The sequence below is a fragment of the Myxine glutinosa genome, chromosome 11 (assembly GCF_964187855.1).
Source record: "Myxine glutinosa chromosome 11, kmMyxGlut1.1, whole genome shotgun sequence".
NCBI classification, from domain to species: Eukaryota; Metazoa; Chordata; class Myxini; order Myxiniformes; family Myxinidae; genus Myxine; species Myxine glutinosa.
In genome coordinates, this window is record NC_136271.1 from 80,516,741 (window position 1) to 80,534,293 (window position 17,553).

Below are 17,553 nucleotides of genomic sequence, written 5' to 3' on the forward strand. Positions count from 1 at the left end.
GAGGCGGGTATGACGCTCAGTTGGGCGCCGGTGTCGCACAGGAAGCGCCGTCCGGACGCTTTATCCGTGATGAACAGTAAGTTGCCCGTGTGGCCGGCGCTCATGGCTGGTAATGAACGCCGGCCCGGCCGTTTCCCGGCCTGCCGAAGGTGCACGGGGGTCGGCATGTCCGGGCCTTCTGTCCGAACCTGGCATGATAGTAACACCACGCTTGGTCAGGTGGAGGCCCCGGTCGGCGTGCTGGAGGTGGTCGGCTCGGTGTAGCGGCCGCCAATTGCGTCGGCAGTTCGGTCGTCGACCGTGCCGGGTGCTCGGGCGCCATGGGTGTTGCGTCGGACGGCGGTGGGTCCCATGTCGCCGCTGCGATGCGCTGTCCTGCGGCGGAGATCTTGTCGGCTTCTCTGGCAAGGGCCCGGGGATCTGTGATCGTCGTGCTTGCCAGGGCGAGGCGTACCGGGTTAGGCAGCTGACGGAGGAATAGCTCCCGGAACAGGAATGCCGGAGAGTGCTCGCCGAGCAGTGAAAGCATGTAGTCCATTCGCTCGGAAGGGCGCGTGTCGCCGAGCTCGGGCAGGTCGAGCAGGCGCCGTGCGCGCTCCGCCGATGGGAGGGCGAAAGCGTCGAGGAGAAGCTTCTTAATCGCGCCGTATTTGTCAGCGGCTGGCGGGCTCTCAAGGAGGCTCAGGGCGCGGGCCGCGGTGGCCGAACCGAGCGCTGCTACCACATGGTGGAAGCGGGTGTCGTCGGCCGTGATGCCTCGCAGGGCGAACAGGGAATCCGCCTGTGCGAACCAAACCGCCGCGTGAGCCTCCCAGAAGGTAGGCAGTTTAAGGGCGACTGCCGTGTCCATGTCGGTAGGTCACCAATGAAGGAGCTGGGGCTCCCACGTCGATCGGAAGAATGGACGCGACAAAAAGCTGGAATTCATCCGAGTTGCTTTAATCAAACCAAACACTCAGGCACTCTGAAAAGCCCGTTTATTGGGCAGCAATATATATACATATTATCCCGGAGCGTTTGCCCAGGAAAGGCGAGAGGGGGCGTGGCCCAGCGTCCCGACCGAGGCCTGGCAAGTTGAGCGCGGGCCTGCCCGGGCGTCCTGGACGAGCCCGGCATGGTGATCGCTCCGCGTCCTTGATAGGTGCAAGGCGATTGTGAAAACCCAGCGGTAGCCGCTACACTATATTGTTTTTCCAAGTTTTCCAGTTTTTCCAAACACGATGGAATAATATTTACCGATATGAACAGTGATGTGGCTTTTATTGAAATTCTACAAATACTGTTTCGATTTTGATGACGATTATGAACCTGCCGCGAATGCGGAAGTGGGCAGATGCCGGCAATGCATGGGTTTGATAATATCCAAATACAACCGTCATTCAATCGTAATGTTTAATCGTTAAACGTTAGTCATGTTAATCGTTTTGTTAAAGTATCAATTGATGATTGGAATTGAGTGAATACAATTACGATTTTGAATTCGTAATTGTATTCACCCAACCGTACGGAACTTCACATCAGGATCTAAATATTTGTTTATGCCACGAATGTTGTTAAAAGTTTATTTTTTATATTAATGTTATTTCATTTGTGATTGGAGTTATGCTGTTTGGAATGAAAAAAGAGATATCGAGTTCAAGTGAATGACGAAATGCCGTGACGGTTTCTACTTTCGAAACGTGAATTCGCGGATCGCCATATGCAGATTCGCCTTTGACTGGGTATGGAACAAACGTACCCATTTGTTTGCAAATGGGTACGCTTTTCAAGGAAGTCCTTCACGAACTTGCTGTCCATGTCTGACGTGCGACTGAAGGTGCTACAGGAATGTGGAATTTATTGGTTTCATGCTTTAGCATTTGCTGTTTCTGCATTGTCTGTTTGTTTATGGCCCCCCACCCGTGCGTAGTTCGGGTACCTCACTCGTAATAAATAATTAACCCTTGTGCCCAGGATGCCAATGACTGACTTATTTATTACCCTCGCCAGAGGAGAGGGTATTGCATTTGAGCCCATTTGTTTGTTTGTTTGTCTGTTTGTCTGTTTGTCCGCACAGAATAAATTTGATTTTCTCTGCAACAGTTGGTCTGATCGACAGGAAATTTTCATCATAGGTGCAACTCGACCTGTAGAATGTTTTAATGATAATTATGACGTCATAGGTCACGTGGTTCGGCCGCCATCTTGGAAAAACCGAAAAACGTTGCAAATGGCTCATTGTAAAGAACTCTCCATGGGGAATAAAATATCTAAATGATGATGTCATAGGTGCCTCCATTATGATGTCATAATTTTCCAAGTACAAAACTTCATCCGATCAAGATGACATTTCTTGAGCATAATCTAGGAATAAATTAGTTAAAAATAAAATAATGATGACGTCATCGGTCACGTGGTTCGGTCGCCATATTTGTTTTAACACAAAAGCCTTAAAAACCACTGAAAATTTATCCTGGCGAGGGTTTGCAATCTCTGATTTCTCTTTTTCTTGTTTCATCATGTGGTCCTCTGTCTCTCTCTCTCACACACAAATGACAGGACAGATAGAGGGAGAAGATGGAACACAAAATAACCTCTAGGGTGAGAAGGCCATATCGCTGAGAGAGCTGCAGAACCAGAGTGCCACGAGAACTGAACCTGGGCGCAGAGAGCAGGATGTCCCACGGAAAGCAGGGCCGTGGTGGAGAAAAAAGAAAAAGTCAGGAGGCGGTTATGAGCAGGTAAAGGCTCTGCTGGAGATAGACAAGCTCACGAGCTTCTGTATGTTTCATTAACTCCATGCAGGGCTAAGCCTAGGGCTGCTCGTTGTGCCCCATTGGTCATGCTCCAGAAGATTTTGGCTGCAATATTGACCATAAATGCAGGAATGCTGAACCGATCATGGAAGGAGATCAAGTATCGCATTGACATGTCATGTCACATGCGATGTTCACATAGAAGTGCACTGATGATGACAAATGATGATCTTGACAAATGTTGAAAAGAAAACTTTGAGAAATGTTCTTTCACATACACCAAACTGGATCATTGTGTCCAATTTTATTATATTTTTTGTTATGGTTTGAAAGTGGAACGGAAATTTGCAGACACCCTCTCCATATACACATACAAGACAGGCCAAAAGCCTTCCCACAACCACCTCTCTACCACAATTACTCACCTCTCCCCCGACACAACAATCACAACACCTCCCCTTTCTTACATTCCAAGCACCACTATCTCTCCACCTTCTGTTTCCTACATTTACATCACCACCACTGCTCTGGCACAACCATACCACCTCCCTTCCAATCTCTACAACAATCATACCACCTCCCCTTTTTGCGTTGTAATCACACTACCACTCCACTGCAACCAAACCACCATCCATTTTCCTCTATTTCAATCACCATCACTCCTTCACCACAGACATCCCACCACCATCATGCTTCGACCACAATCACATCACGTACACTTTCCTATCTCTCTATCACCCTCACGACACCATCACAATCACACCACCTCCACTCTCCTACCTTCCAATCACCACAACCCTTCCACTTCTCGACCACAACAACCACAACCACCCACTTCTCCTTTCATGCCTTACCGTCATGACAACTGCTCTACCACAATCACACCACCTCTCCTTTCCTACCTTTCCTTTACCACCACCTTTCCACCACAATCATACCAGTGTGATCCTTTTTCTTCCATTGCAATCACCACCACCCCCGCCCCCCAACCCACTATTATACCACCTCCTTGTCCATATACTACTTCCCACACATCCCCCCTGAGAAGTATACCACTCCTCCCCAACCTATAACCCTTATTTTCATATTTGAAATGCTTTTAATAAATAAATTGCAATGATTTTGTGATATAAAGAAGCACTTGATGTACAATATAATAATGTAGTTGGTTTCAGAAAATTGAATTGGAATTCAGACTCAAAGTGGAGCAGAGTTCGGGAATATAATGATAGACAGAGTGATGGGAAGAAGAGGAAGAACTTTTGCCCCACTGTTATGAGTACCTATCAGTGTGAATAGAGAAGTTTAGAGGCATTCAGCTGTGAAGCACCATTGGCCATCTCTGAGTGCCAGGCCTCAGAATTTTGATGTTTCAGTTGAAGAAGGTCGATCGGGATGGAAGTAGACAAAATTAATCACCAGACTCTTATTTCTCGGACAGAGGGACACGTGGCAAAAACTTTTGTGTGTAATAAATATATTAATCATCATATTATATCTGATGCCAGGAATGCAGGGTCAAAATTCCATCATATTTGTGTATTTAATTGATAAACATGTCGACAAATAAATATTTAGATAGAAAATGAATAAATAAAAAGGAACAAACAAACAAACATCCCTTTGGGTCGTGTGAGGGAGACTAAGTATATCGATTCATAGATCATGAACACAGAGCATCGAGTGCATCAGCTTGGTATGCAACGGGCCATTTGTGGCTTCAAGTGGAAACTCACCCACACATTCCGACGTGTGGTTCGATCCGTAATACCCTAGGGGACACACTTCGTAACACCTTCCATTATGTAGATAGTATCCCACCAGGCACTTCGTACAGAACGTGCTGCTGAAACAGGACTTACAGTGGTCTATCCTGCATCCTGCGGAGCGGAGGGAGAGGAGGAGGAGGAGGAGGAGGAGGAGGAAAGGCCACAACGAGCAACAAAACACATCAAGGAATTGAAGAGACTGTGCCATCTGTGTCAGATATATCTGCAGTACTGCTCGAGGATACAATTTCCACTGCCTTGCCAAGAATTTTCACTTTAACTTGCAAAGCATTCTTAAGCGAGGCTCGGTGCAGTTCTCAAAACACGTGGCTGTGATTTTTGCACACCCCGCACACCCAGCTTGCGCGAAAGCCTGACCCATGATTGCTTCCTGACATGATGAAACCACACAATATGAGAAACAAACGGTGTCCTGGTGGAATGGAAGTTAATACTCCAAACAAACTATTGCTCGTCAGCTGCAGTTCTGGTCATTGGTTTATGACGTATGCAAGGGATGAAGAAGGTCTGGAGAGGCAGACAAAGGTGGATTACTTTATGGTAAGGTGAAGGTGTAGAGGGCAAAATGGGTTGGAGAGAAAGAAAAATCAAGATGGTGGGGGAAGAGAAATATTAGGAGAAGAGGGGAGATTACTCCATGTATTCCATGGTGGCTCTACGGTCACTCCGTAAGGTTCGCATCAATTGAGTGTCGATCCTTGATAAGTCTGAAAACTTGAAGATCTCAAGGATAAACTTTCGAACCGGCCTCCTTCTACTAATTCATGCTGCACCTTCTCTAGTGTGCACTTATCAAGCCCTTCTCTGGTGTGCGCTCCACCCAAAATTCTCCCTCAATTCAAATGATGGCATCACGACAGACTCAGCTCGAGCTAATTAGGCAGAATGTCTCAACTCGGTATTTGCCTCCAAATCTTGTGTTCCGAACCCGTTCCCATACTATCCACTTATAACGTCTATCTAATAGAGTATGTGTCCTTCTCATAGGATAGGGTAGAGAATATTCTGTCCAGTCTTAACACTGTTTCAGCAAAGGGCCTAGATGGCTTCAGTGACCCTGTTCACAAATCCTGCTTTGCTGCTCTTGCTTCTCCTCCATCTGAGTTATTCACTCTCTCCTTCCATGTTAGCCACTTTACGTCTGCCTGAATGTCAACAAATATTACTCCTGCTACAAGTGGGGAAATGGCCTTCAAACGATCATTCATATTTTCATTCTACAAGAAAAGTCCAAAAATGAACTCTGGACATGCTTCTGTTCCTCTTTCCGTAATGCTTGGATGCCCTAAATCTCAATGTAGAGGTCAGGACCACCTGGCAGGACATAAATTGCGCATTCATTACAGTCTGGCATCTTACTGTACTTGCCAAGTGAAATGCATTAATGACATACTGTACATGGCCCCCTTTTACCTCACTTTCTGTTACCCTCCATCTGTGCAGTCAACACATTACTGTTAATGGAACCATCTCCTCCCCTGGTAGAGGGTGAATTGCCCTAAGACAGTCTTGGATCCTATCTTGTTCCTCATCTCCATAAACAACCTCTCTGATGCTCTGAACAAGAATGACCACACTGTGGTCACAACCTGAGATAAAATCCGGTAACGGGCCAATTGTGAAACGCGCATTTAATGCGCTATTTAAAAAATTAACTCGACACCTCATCAATGTTACCCTCCCCATGGTTATATCAGAATGAGCTGATTTGTCACACAGTCACGGGTTGCTTAACCACTATATGGGGCCGTTCAAAAATTATGTAACGCTATCTTTTTTAGTAATTTGCGTATCGTAATGCTTGATTATGCTTGATTACTCATAACACTTGATTACCATGCATTCTGATGTACTGTGCATTCTGATGTACTGTGCATTCTGATGTACTGTGCATTCTGATTTACTGTGCATTCTGATGTACTGTGCATTCTGATGTACTGTGCGTTCTGATGTACTGTGCGTTCTGATGTACTGTGCGTTCTGATGTACTGTGCGTTCTGATGTACTGTGCGTTCTGATGTACTGTGCGTTCTGATGTACTGTGCGTTCTGATGTACTGTGCGTTCTGATGTACTGTGCGTTCTGATGTACCGTGCGTTCTGATGTACCGTGCTTTCTGATGTACCGTGCTTTCTGATGTACCGTGCGTTCTGATGTACCGTGCGTTCTGATGCACCGTGCGTTCTGATGTACTGTGCGTTCTGATGTACTGTGTGTTCTGATGTACTGTGTGTTCTGATGTACTGTGCGTTCTGATGTACTGTGCATTCTGATGTACTGTGTGTTCTGATGTACTGTGTGTTCTGATGTACTGTGCATTCTGATGTACTGTGCATTCTGATGTACTGTGCATTCTGATGTACTGTGCGTTCTGATGTACCGTGCATTCTGATGTACTGTGCATTCCGATGTACTGTGCATTCTGATGTACTGTGCATTCTGGTGTACTGTGCATTCTGATGGGCTTGATTAAACCTTACGATGTTTCAACATATGATTAGATTTTTCAAGGTCGCTCATCGGCATTAACATTAACGCTAAGTGCCGGCACTATAAACACCATTTTATTTTCATGAGCTTTTCCCCTGTCTGTATTTTGTGTCGGAATGGAGGATTTTTTAGCTGTCTTCTAATTGGAGAAGTTGGATTGGAGTGTTTTAGCCCTCCTCTGCTGTCTTCCACATCGTTTTCCAGTATCCCTCTCCTGGATAACTCCCAAAATATAGGTGTACACCCCACCCTATATTTTCTCCCTCTTTTATCTTGTTTGTGGAACTGTCTTCCAGAGACCTTTTCAATTGCATTCTTCCATCGAGCGTTTTAAGGAGTCAGTGTCATGCACTCCTGTTTCCTACCCTTACCTATTAATACCTGCAGTGTTTTCTACCCTCATTAACCCTCCAAAATCGACCCCAACATTAATATTTGCAAGTTACTGCATCTGCTCTCTTAATCTCTCCACTTTTTCTGTTCAATCATTCCCTTGCTTGTTTTGGCCACATATGACCCCATTCTCTCACTGTCAGTTTGTTGCTGTTCAGCTTCTATCATTTTGCTCTTCCACAAGCCAACATCTTGAATATGAAAAAGGGGAAGGAGGAAAGTGTGGTGCTTGAGGGTTAAAAATTCAACCAGTTTGTACTTTTTTTGTGGACACAAATTAAAAACGTTTCCTACGATATTGATCTGGGAATGAGAGGCATCGTACATGTCAGTGTGGCATGTAGGGAGATGTCAGTGTGATGTCAGCATGATGTAGGTACGGAGATGTCAGTGCGACATCAGCATGGTGGAGGTGCGGATGTGTCATTGTGATGTCAACATGGTGGAGGTACGGAGATGTCAGTGTGATGTCAGCATAATGGAGGTGCGGATATGTCAGTGCGACATCAGCATGGTGGAGGTGCGGATATGTCAGTGTGACGTCAGCATGATGGAGGTGCGGAGATGTCAGTGTGATGTCAGCATAATGGAGGTGCGGATATGTCAGTGTGACGTCAGCATGGTGGAGGTGCGGAGATGTCAGTGTGATGTCAGCATGGTGGAGGTGCGGAGATGTCAGTGTGACGTCAGCATGGTGGAGGTGTGGAGATGTCAGTGTGATGTCAGCATAATGGAGGTGCAGAGATGTCAGTGTGACGTCAGCATGGTGGAGGTGTGGAGATGTCAGTGTGATGTCAGCATAATGGAGGTGCAGAGATGTCAGTGTGACGTCAGCATAATGGAGGTGCAGAGATGTCAGTGTGATGGAGGTGCGGAGATGTCAATGTAACGTCAGCATGGTGGAGGTGTGGAGATGTCAGTGTGATGTCAGCATAATGGAGGTGCAGAGATGTCAGTGTGACGTCAGCATAATGGAGGTGCAGAGATGTCAGTGTGACGTCAGCATGATGGTCAAGTCGCCATTTCTTTCACAACTTTTTAAAATCTCTTTATAGGGAGTTGTACTTGTTCAAAATTATCAACAAACGTTTTCTTTTTAACAAACTACTGTACATTTCAGAAATGTTTCCAATATACTGACAACTTCCAAATGTAACTGATACGAAGAGGGACTGAAGCAAAAGATGTGGCAGAAATGAAAGTATTAACGCACACTTCCGTGCGCAGCTCATTCTTGTCATTAGAATTCGCATCTGTGTTTCGTGTCGATAGATTTTGCATCTGATCTCCAATCTGAAGAGTCTCATGGAAAAGTTGGAAATTTTACAGTAAATATGAAGTGCAAAGCGAGGCCGATACACAGAGCCAGGAAAATCCTAGTGAGCAGCCATGGTGTTATTAAATATGGAATAATTCACTTTAAATACATCCATGAATAATAATTCTGGGCTAAGAACAGATGTCGATTCCAAAAATCTTACACCAACAGTGCCTGGTACAGATTCATACCTTATGGCATCAATTTGCATATACTACTACAATGACTTATCTACTACTATGACTTCTCTTAATAGCCCCAATGATTTCCAGCTACTTGTGACGTTGGCTGGGAAAATGTTTTGACCCAAGACATTCATGACTCAGTTGGCAGACCTAACGCAAGAGAGGAAATTGAGTTGTGCACGAATTAGTAATTTTCTGAATAGTGGAGGTAACTCACCGTCTCTTCATGAAAAACACTGTGGGAGCTAATGTCCACCAACAAAGACAACAGCAGATGGGTCTTCCAGATTAACGTTCTTCCAATGGATGGCACACACATTGATGAATGGCCATACATGCAAAACACCAGGGTGATCGTTTATACCTGTATCGAGATTCAAACCCTGGGTAGACACCTCAAAGGTGGGTGCACACAACTCGGCGCTACTCTGCCAGCTCATCGTGCCATCAATTTCTATGTAAACTTCAAGAGGCATAATTATTTTATTTTTGCCATTCTGGGAAAACTCAAATGAATTCCCCAAGATGCCAACAACAACAACAACAACAACAGCTAAACCCCGGATAAGCTTTGGGTCCGAGAAATGAAAGAGGATATTCATTCGAATGTTTAACGTTGCATTTTGCGAAAGACTTCTGAATACCAAGGCCAGAATGCTTCGGAAGAAACTGCTCCAGGAATTCTAGTGGTCTACAGTAGGCGAAGAGAGGCAATGTTGGACAATCTCACCTTATTTTTCATCATATTCTTCGGAACCTTGCATCTTTTTTTGCTTTAAGCCGTTGTCTGCAGTACATGCTAGCGCACGTTTCAATGTTAATTTCGTATTCAATTGTGCATTAAGTGCCCGGGTTGGCCTGTTTTGCGGTAGTGGCTATGGTTCCATGATGGTTGAGTCTGTTTGACACTCATACTTTGGACAAATCATCAGGCAACTGGTAAATGGTTCGGTGGCTAGAAACCAGTGAGCATGATGGTGGCCCATCGGTGAGGACCCAAGACTGGGATTTTGGAGATTTTTGGCCCAAATCCAGGTAATTATGGGTTAAAAACTCAGCTGGCTTCCGAATGACCTTCAAGGTGGAGATTATCCCACTGCTCCATCTGGACTGGTCTACGTGTGATGCTATTCCACTCGTTGTGGTTGATTATTTTTAATTCCCTTCCCTTGCCACATGAGGTCGTTCTGAATGATTAATGCTCTTACACTCCTGAACTTGCAGCAGAATATTTTTTTTATTCTGGACAGGTTGCCTTCTGTCACAAAATGTGGAAATCTCTTTTCAGTTCAAATCTTGAAGGTTCCATCTGAAATGCTTTATCAACTCAACCACCTAGCCACCCATGAAGGTGAGATTCAAGGTTCAAATCAAATCTACTGCTCTTCCATCTTCAATCCCCCAGAAGTATCTTTGACTGTGACCTCTCTTCACTCCCACCTCTTGTTTGTCTGTGTACTGCACCATCCTAACAGCGATGACTTAATTTACCTCTCTGTCTTTCCACCAACTTGGACCAACTTTTAACCACCCATCGCAACTCTCTTCCACATACATGGCGATTTCAATTGCCAATATTCCAATATGGAAGATTTGAAATGAAGTAATTCACCTCGGAATGATTGGTGCGCACAACTCCTTAGCAGCCATGTTGATTCGGGCATGTTTCTGTATTCCGTGTGTGCAAGATAAGGATTGTTAGCTAAAATGGTTCACACGCCTTCAAAAATAAGCCGAGAATACTCGGGAAAGTACCTGAAAGAAAGGGATGTGCCTCTGCATTATGAAAGAGTTTGAGAACTTTCGCAGCTCAACCAAAGGACTGAGATCTTGCAACTATCCATAATGCAAAAACTTCCGACGACATGGGCTGGTGCAAGGCCCGGAGGATCATAGACGTGAGAATTCTTCCAAACCTCTGATGGATCGCTACCTGTAAATGGCTTCTCAACCTTGCAGGAGTGCCTCCTATGAACATGGCAGGATTGGTTATTTATTTAACGGAAGACTGCAATTGGAAAGGCGATGCTGTGTGTCATTACCCACAGAGCAATGGCTACCGACTCTTTCACAAATGTCATTTTCTTGACGTGAAAATGCAGAATTTTTTTACCAGCTATATTTACATGAGAGTGAGGTGTACCAGGCAGACTTCCCTGAGGGAGACACCGTATCTGGTTTGCGTACTTCTTAACAGCAATGGGATGATCATATCTAGGGCTTGTGAATGCACAGGGTTGTTTAAATCAACTTTAAAAATTACTGTATTTATTATTAATCATGTTGGAGGGGTGAGAAAGCTGTGAGGATTGTTAAAAATATATTATTTGTTTGTTTCTGGGGTCACAAATGAAACTAGAAGGCACTTGGTAGCGCGCTTACCTCCTGCAGGCTGAACTGTTTACATTTTGTAATCCGCTGATAGGCCGGATCTGGATCCGGACCGAAACCAAAATCGAATCAACTTGTTCTTGTCACCGAACCACCTCATCCACCTAGTTTTGTCATATCTCTTCAACAACTTTTTGAAATATCATGTTATGTATTGTTTTTGGCCCCATCTCTCAATGGTGAAGTTTCACTTAAAAAATTCACGTATTCAGATCTTCACCAAAATCGATTAAATTTGTTCCTTTCACATAACCAACCTCTCCACCAAGCAAGAAGATTCACTTAAGATATATATATTTTTAAATCGTATCCAGACCTAGATCTTCACGAAAATATAATCAATTTATCCTTGGCACCAACCCAAACTGTCCACCCAATTTAGTCTGAATCCATCCATAACCTTTTGAGATGTCCTGCTCACAGACAAACAGACATAAAGACAGGAGTGAAAACATAATCTCCGTCCACCTTTGATGGTGGAGGTAACTCTACTAGATTTTTGCATCTATTGCGAAAAGGAGAAGTGTGTGTGTGTGTGTGTGTGTGTGTGTGTGTGTGTGTGTGTGTGTGTGTGTGTGTGTGTGTGTGTGTGTGTGCGTGTGTGTGTGTCTGCTACCGCTCACTTGTATTAACAGGAAATGGTAGGAACTCGACACCTCTCATCCATGGATATTTCTCATTATTTCCTATATTTTCTACTTTTGTATGTCTGATTTGCATCCAGGAACACAACAATTATTGTTAACCATTTTGAAATTGCCACATCTAAATCCTGAAAATTATGTAAGTCGACTTCAACTCCAAATTTCTCCCATGCAACCACAGAGTAAAAGTGCCCACGCTAGCAGAACTGAGCTTACTTTTGTCGCCAATGCCTAGCTCTAAATGGGATGCTCTCAGCTCCTCTCCCTATCAAGGCTGGAGTGCTACGAGGCAGTGTCTTGGGCCCAGTCCTATTCCTAATCTTAATTATATCTTTCTGACCTTTGGAAAATTATCATTATGTCTTTGCTGATGACTCCACCCTCCGCTGTGACCTCCATCATCCTTCAGATAGGCAGGATGCAGCCTCTTCCCCCTCTTCAGTCCTTCATGGAATCACGAGCTAACCAAACACTTGGAATATACCTCAAGGATTTGCCTATACTGTATTTGGCTCCATTCATTGTTCCCTCTATCCTTATAATTCTCCCTATCCCAGCCAATGAAAAGCATCCCCATAGCATGATTGTGCCACCACCATGCTTCATGCTAGGGATGGTGTTAGCTGGGTGATGAGCTGTGCTCAGTTTCCATCAGACGTAGAGCTTTGCATTCAGGCCAGAGTTCAATTTTCGTTTCGTTAGACCACAGAATATTTTGCCTCATCCTCTCAGAGTCTTTCACGTGCCTTTTTGCAAACTCAGGTATGTTGACATGTGCCTTTTTCGCAGAAATGGCATCTGTCTGGCCACTCTCCCTTAAAGCCTAGATTTGTGAAGTGCTGCAGAGACTGTTGTCCTTCTGGTAGGTTTTTCCCATCTCAACTCTGTAGTTCTGCCAGAGTGAGTGGTCATTGGGTTCTTGGTCACCTCCCTGAACATTGTCCCACTCTCAGGAGTGGCTTCTGTCTGGCCACTCTCCCATAAAGTGAAGTGCTGCAGAAACTGTTGTCCTTCCAGCAGGTTCTCCCATCTCAGCCAAGAAACTCTGTAGTTCTGTTAGAGTGGTCATTGGGTTCTTGGTCACATCGCTGATCAGGTTCCTTCTTGCCCGGTTGCTCAGTTTGGTCGGACGGCCAACTCTAGGAATAGTCTGGATAGCTCCATATTCTTTCCATTTCCTAATGATGGAGCTCACCGTGCTCTTGGGAACTTTCAACACTCTAGAAATTGATTTATCCCCTTCCCCAGATCTATGACTCCTCACAATTCTATCTCGGAGTTCTACGGACAGTTCCTTGGATTTCATGGTAGAGTTTCTGCTCTGACATGCACTGTCAACTGTGGGAAGTTGTATAGGAAGGTGTGTTTCTTTCTAAATCATGTCCAATTAATTTAATTGGCCACAGGTGGACTCCAGTCAAGTTGTATAGAAATCGTAAGGATGATTAAAGGAAATTTGATGGACCTTAGCTCAATTTGGAGAGTCAAAGCAAAGGGGTTGAATACCTATTGACTCAAGACTTTTATTTTTTTCTCTTTTTTAATTATTTTGTAAAGAATTCTAAAAAGAAAATTCCACTTTGACATTATGGGGTATTATGTGCATCAGTGGTCTCTGTTTTCTCCCGTCTCTTTTCTGTTATTTCTGCAGGGTGCACGTGTTCTGCCAGTAACCCTCTTATGGCAAAACGCCCACAATTCAGAGTCACAGCTCACTTCCACACATCGGTTCCTCTTTTTTCCACCTGTGGAACTAATTCCCCGATCTGGTCAATCACAATCTTCCCGCTAGGGCTTCACGACAGCTATACACCACAATCTCAAGTCCACAACCATTATCTTTAACACCACTATTGATCTCCCCCAACACTCCTCCCAACCAAGCCCACCTCTCTGTGTTTCCGGTTTTTCCTTCCATTTCTGTGATGGAGAGTTTGCGGTTGTATCCATCTTTTTAACACTCCGTGTCCTCCCCTTGTTCACATTCATCCCAATGTCACTTATCTCTCCAAGTCTCCCTCTATTTTCCCCTCTACCCTGCTGTTATTGCTCCTCTCTGACCTCTACCCTTTCACTCTACTGTTCTTAGCACTATGTTATGGCCTGATCCATTCTGTGTTGTTGCTCCTCCATGAGGCTAAACTCTGTATTAAAAAAAATAAATCCAAATACTTTGTCGAATTCGTCTGTTGTCTCCTCATGACAAATGTCCAAAAGAAGCCAATATTTATTTCATTAATTTTCCAATATTTAAAGTATACATAATTAATAAGGAACATTTTTCTTATGAATTATACTTACATATTTGAAAATAAAAAGATGTTTCTTAGACTATTGAAGTGTGAGAACTAAATGAGAAAACGTTTAACTTGACTCTGCCAAATTTGGATAATAACATGGTATTGACAACACTCGTGTAGACGTCCTTCATATCTAGTTGAAGCATTATTTATAATCACATCTGGGGCATTATTTATTGTTTCCCCCGACCCATTGTGACAACATGAATGAAATGTCTTTGTTTGCATGTGTGCACGCGGATGAATGAGCTCACTCACTGATGCACACATTCATCTCTCTTCCACGGGAGCCATAGTAGCCGGCAGGACAAGCCGGCTGGCATGTTCCGACCTGACGCATCTCTTGGCGGTGCAGGTGGAAGAAGTAGCGTGGCATACATCTGATACAGCCGTTGCTTTCTGAACATTGGGAGCACCCTCCGATGCAGTGTTGCCCCGGTGGGCTCTGATGTGCTGTAAGGAGGTTTGGGGGCAGCATGAGATTTACTCATCAAACAGGTAACGGTTTTGTACTCACATGCGATGAGAAAACTAAACACCTGGATGCTAACACCATACATTTATTACAATACGTCTCGTGTATACTAGAAGAGGGATGTTTGTCTGTCTGTCGCCATTTTTACTTTTGAAAAAAAACAATACTCTTGAACAAGTACAGTCACTCAAACATTTGTGCCTCACCATCAGCCATGATCTTTCTTGGGCAAACCACATATACAAGTCAGTATCCAAAGCATGCCAGCAACTCGGCATCCTCTGTCGTGCAAGGTCTTTCCTTGGCACAGCTGAACTCTTACGCACCTACGAGGCATTCAATCCCCAGCTTGTTGCAGTACTGCTGTCCCCTCTGGGCTGCCAGCCCCAACTCACACCCTGCTTAGCTTGATGCTGTGGAAACCAAGGCCTTAAAAATCATTGGAATGTCCTGTGATAAAGCTGAATCTCTGGGCCTACCACTTTCACAATGCAGACTGGTCAGTGGTCTCTCTGTTTTATAGCAACCTCCATTCTCGTCTTTTACCTGCTGCCCTTTAAGCGCCATCCCGCTTCCACCAGGTTCCTGCAGGGTTCGCACTTTCTGCCAGTAACCCTCTTCTGATGAAACAGCAATATAATAACATCTGAGCAATATGGAAATATAATCATACTTTGGGGCTTCATCTATATATATTAAGGTAAATATAATTGGATGGCGTATGCCAAAGTCCATGCCAAAGTGGGGGTTAGCCTTGCGGTCCCCATGACAATCTTCTCCATTTTGCCCTATTTTCTGAATCTCTCCTTGTTAACCCCCTTGCCCGCATTTCTTCTTCGACCATCTTTCGCCGTCTTTCTCGGTCTCCCCCGTCCTCTACTTCCTTCTACATTCATTTCCATCACTCTTCTCAACCAGTCACTTTCATCCTTCCTCAACACATGACCAAACAATCTCAAACTGTTTCTCTTCACAGCATCAATCACAGGCTCTATTCCCATCATCTTTCCCAATTCATCATTTGTCTTCCTCTCTATCAACGATACTCCACACATCCACCGAACCATTCGCATTTCCACCCTTTCCAGCCTTCGTTGCTGCTCTACGTTCATTACCCATGTCGCGCTCCCATAAATCAGAACACTTCTCACACATGCAGCATGCACATTTCCCTACAGCTTCAACGACACTCCCCTCCTCGTCAGCATGCCACTAAGTTCCCGAAACTTCTTCCATGCACATCTCACTCGAGCAACCGTTGCCGAGTCTGATCCACCTTCTCCATTCAGCATGTCTCCTAGGTAACAAAATGTTTTCACACCTTCCAGCTTCACGTCGACTCCAAGATCCAACTCAACATTTCCTCCATCTGCAGCTCACTCTGTGCACACCTTACACTTGAATGTAGCTGCCACACTGGTTAATGACCCTCTCAAACCACTACATTTTTGATGAACCCACTCAGCGCACATTGTACATTGAATGGAATTAACTCCGACACCCTTCCTGCACACAGCACACGGCCACTTCCCAGTTCTTTCCACCTCACCACATGCTTTACCACTTGCCATCACCTTCGTTTTTCCGATATTCACCTTCAGACCTTTTGTCTCCATACATTCCTTCCACTTGTTCATCTTCTCCTTCAGTCCATCCATACTTTCTGCAATCAACACCAGATCATCTGCATACAACAACTCCCACGGTAAACCCTCCTTTACGTTCCGAGCCAGCACCTCCATCACAGCTACAAATAGAAGTGGACTTAGTACCGACCCCTGATGCACTCCCACCTTCACCTCAAACTCACCACTGTTCCTGTCCTTCGTCCTTACAGCTCTGCGCGCTCTTTTGTACGTTGCCATCACAACTCTGGTCAACCATTCCTCCACTTCTAACTTACTCAATGCCCATGTCAATACTTCACGTGGAACCCAATCGAATGCTTTCTCCAGATCAACAAACCCAAGAAACAACTTCTTCCTTTTCTCCATGTACTTCTCCTGCAACTGCCGCACAATAAAAAGCGCGTCTGTCGTTCCTCTTCCTGGCAAGAATCCAAACTGCATCTCGTCAATATTCACTTTCTTCCTCATGCTCCTCTCCAACACCCATTCCAATACCTTCATTCCATGCTCCAAGAACTTTATCACTCGATACCAGCCACAGCGCAGAGGGTCACCTTTCCCCTTGTATAGAGGGACGAGGGTACTCAGTTCCCAATCTACTGGAATGCGGCCTTCTTTCACCACCAGGTTGCAGATCTCTGTCATTGTCTTCACACCCCAATTTCCCGCTGCCTTCAACATATCTCCCACAACTTCCGTCCACCCTCCCGCTTTTCTACTCTTCATTGCTTTTATCGCTTCCTCAACTTCCTTCTCGGTTATCTTCTCTGCCGGTCCAAAAACTGGGGTACTCTCTATGTTGCCATCCCATTCATTCTCTGCATTCAACAGTATTTCCATATATCTCTTCCATCTTCCTTTAATTCCATCTGGGTCCACAACGATTTGTCCCACTTCATGCTTCAAGCAAGTCACCCCCATCACATCACACCTCTCTTTCGCAATCTGCTTTGCAATCCTGAATACCGCTCTCTGACCCTCTTCCAAATCCAAGCGTTCTCCGAACATTTTCCTACATGCCTCCTGTGCCTTTGCTACCTCTTTCTTTGCAGCCATCTTGGCTGCCTTATAACTTTCATGCTCTGCCTTTTCTGACCCCATACCCTTCGCCTTCTGCCACTTCTTGAACTTCTTCCTCTTCTCGTCAATCTTCTTTCCAACTTCATCATCCCACCACCATGTTTCCAAGTGCCTCGGTGGTCCT

General features: G+C 44.8%; 1 protein-coding gene across 2 annotated transcripts in view; it reads right to left on the reverse strand.

Moving 5' to 3' along the window:
• The window catches only part of RSPO2 (R-spondin 2), a 109,354-nt gene that overhangs the window by 23,209 nt on the left and 68,592 nt on the right, over positions 1–17,553 (reverse strand). For both annotated transcript variants that reach the window (XM_068097147.2, XM_078786822.1), the window contains 2 exons: positions 14,505–14,699; positions 4,472–4,615 (listed from right to left, as the gene is read on the reverse strand). In XM_068097147.2, the coding sequence (XP_067953248.1) occupies positions 4,472–4,615; positions 14,505–14,699 (339 nt within the window). The remainder of the gene's footprint in view (positions 1–4,471; positions 4,616–14,504; positions 14,700–17,553) is intronic.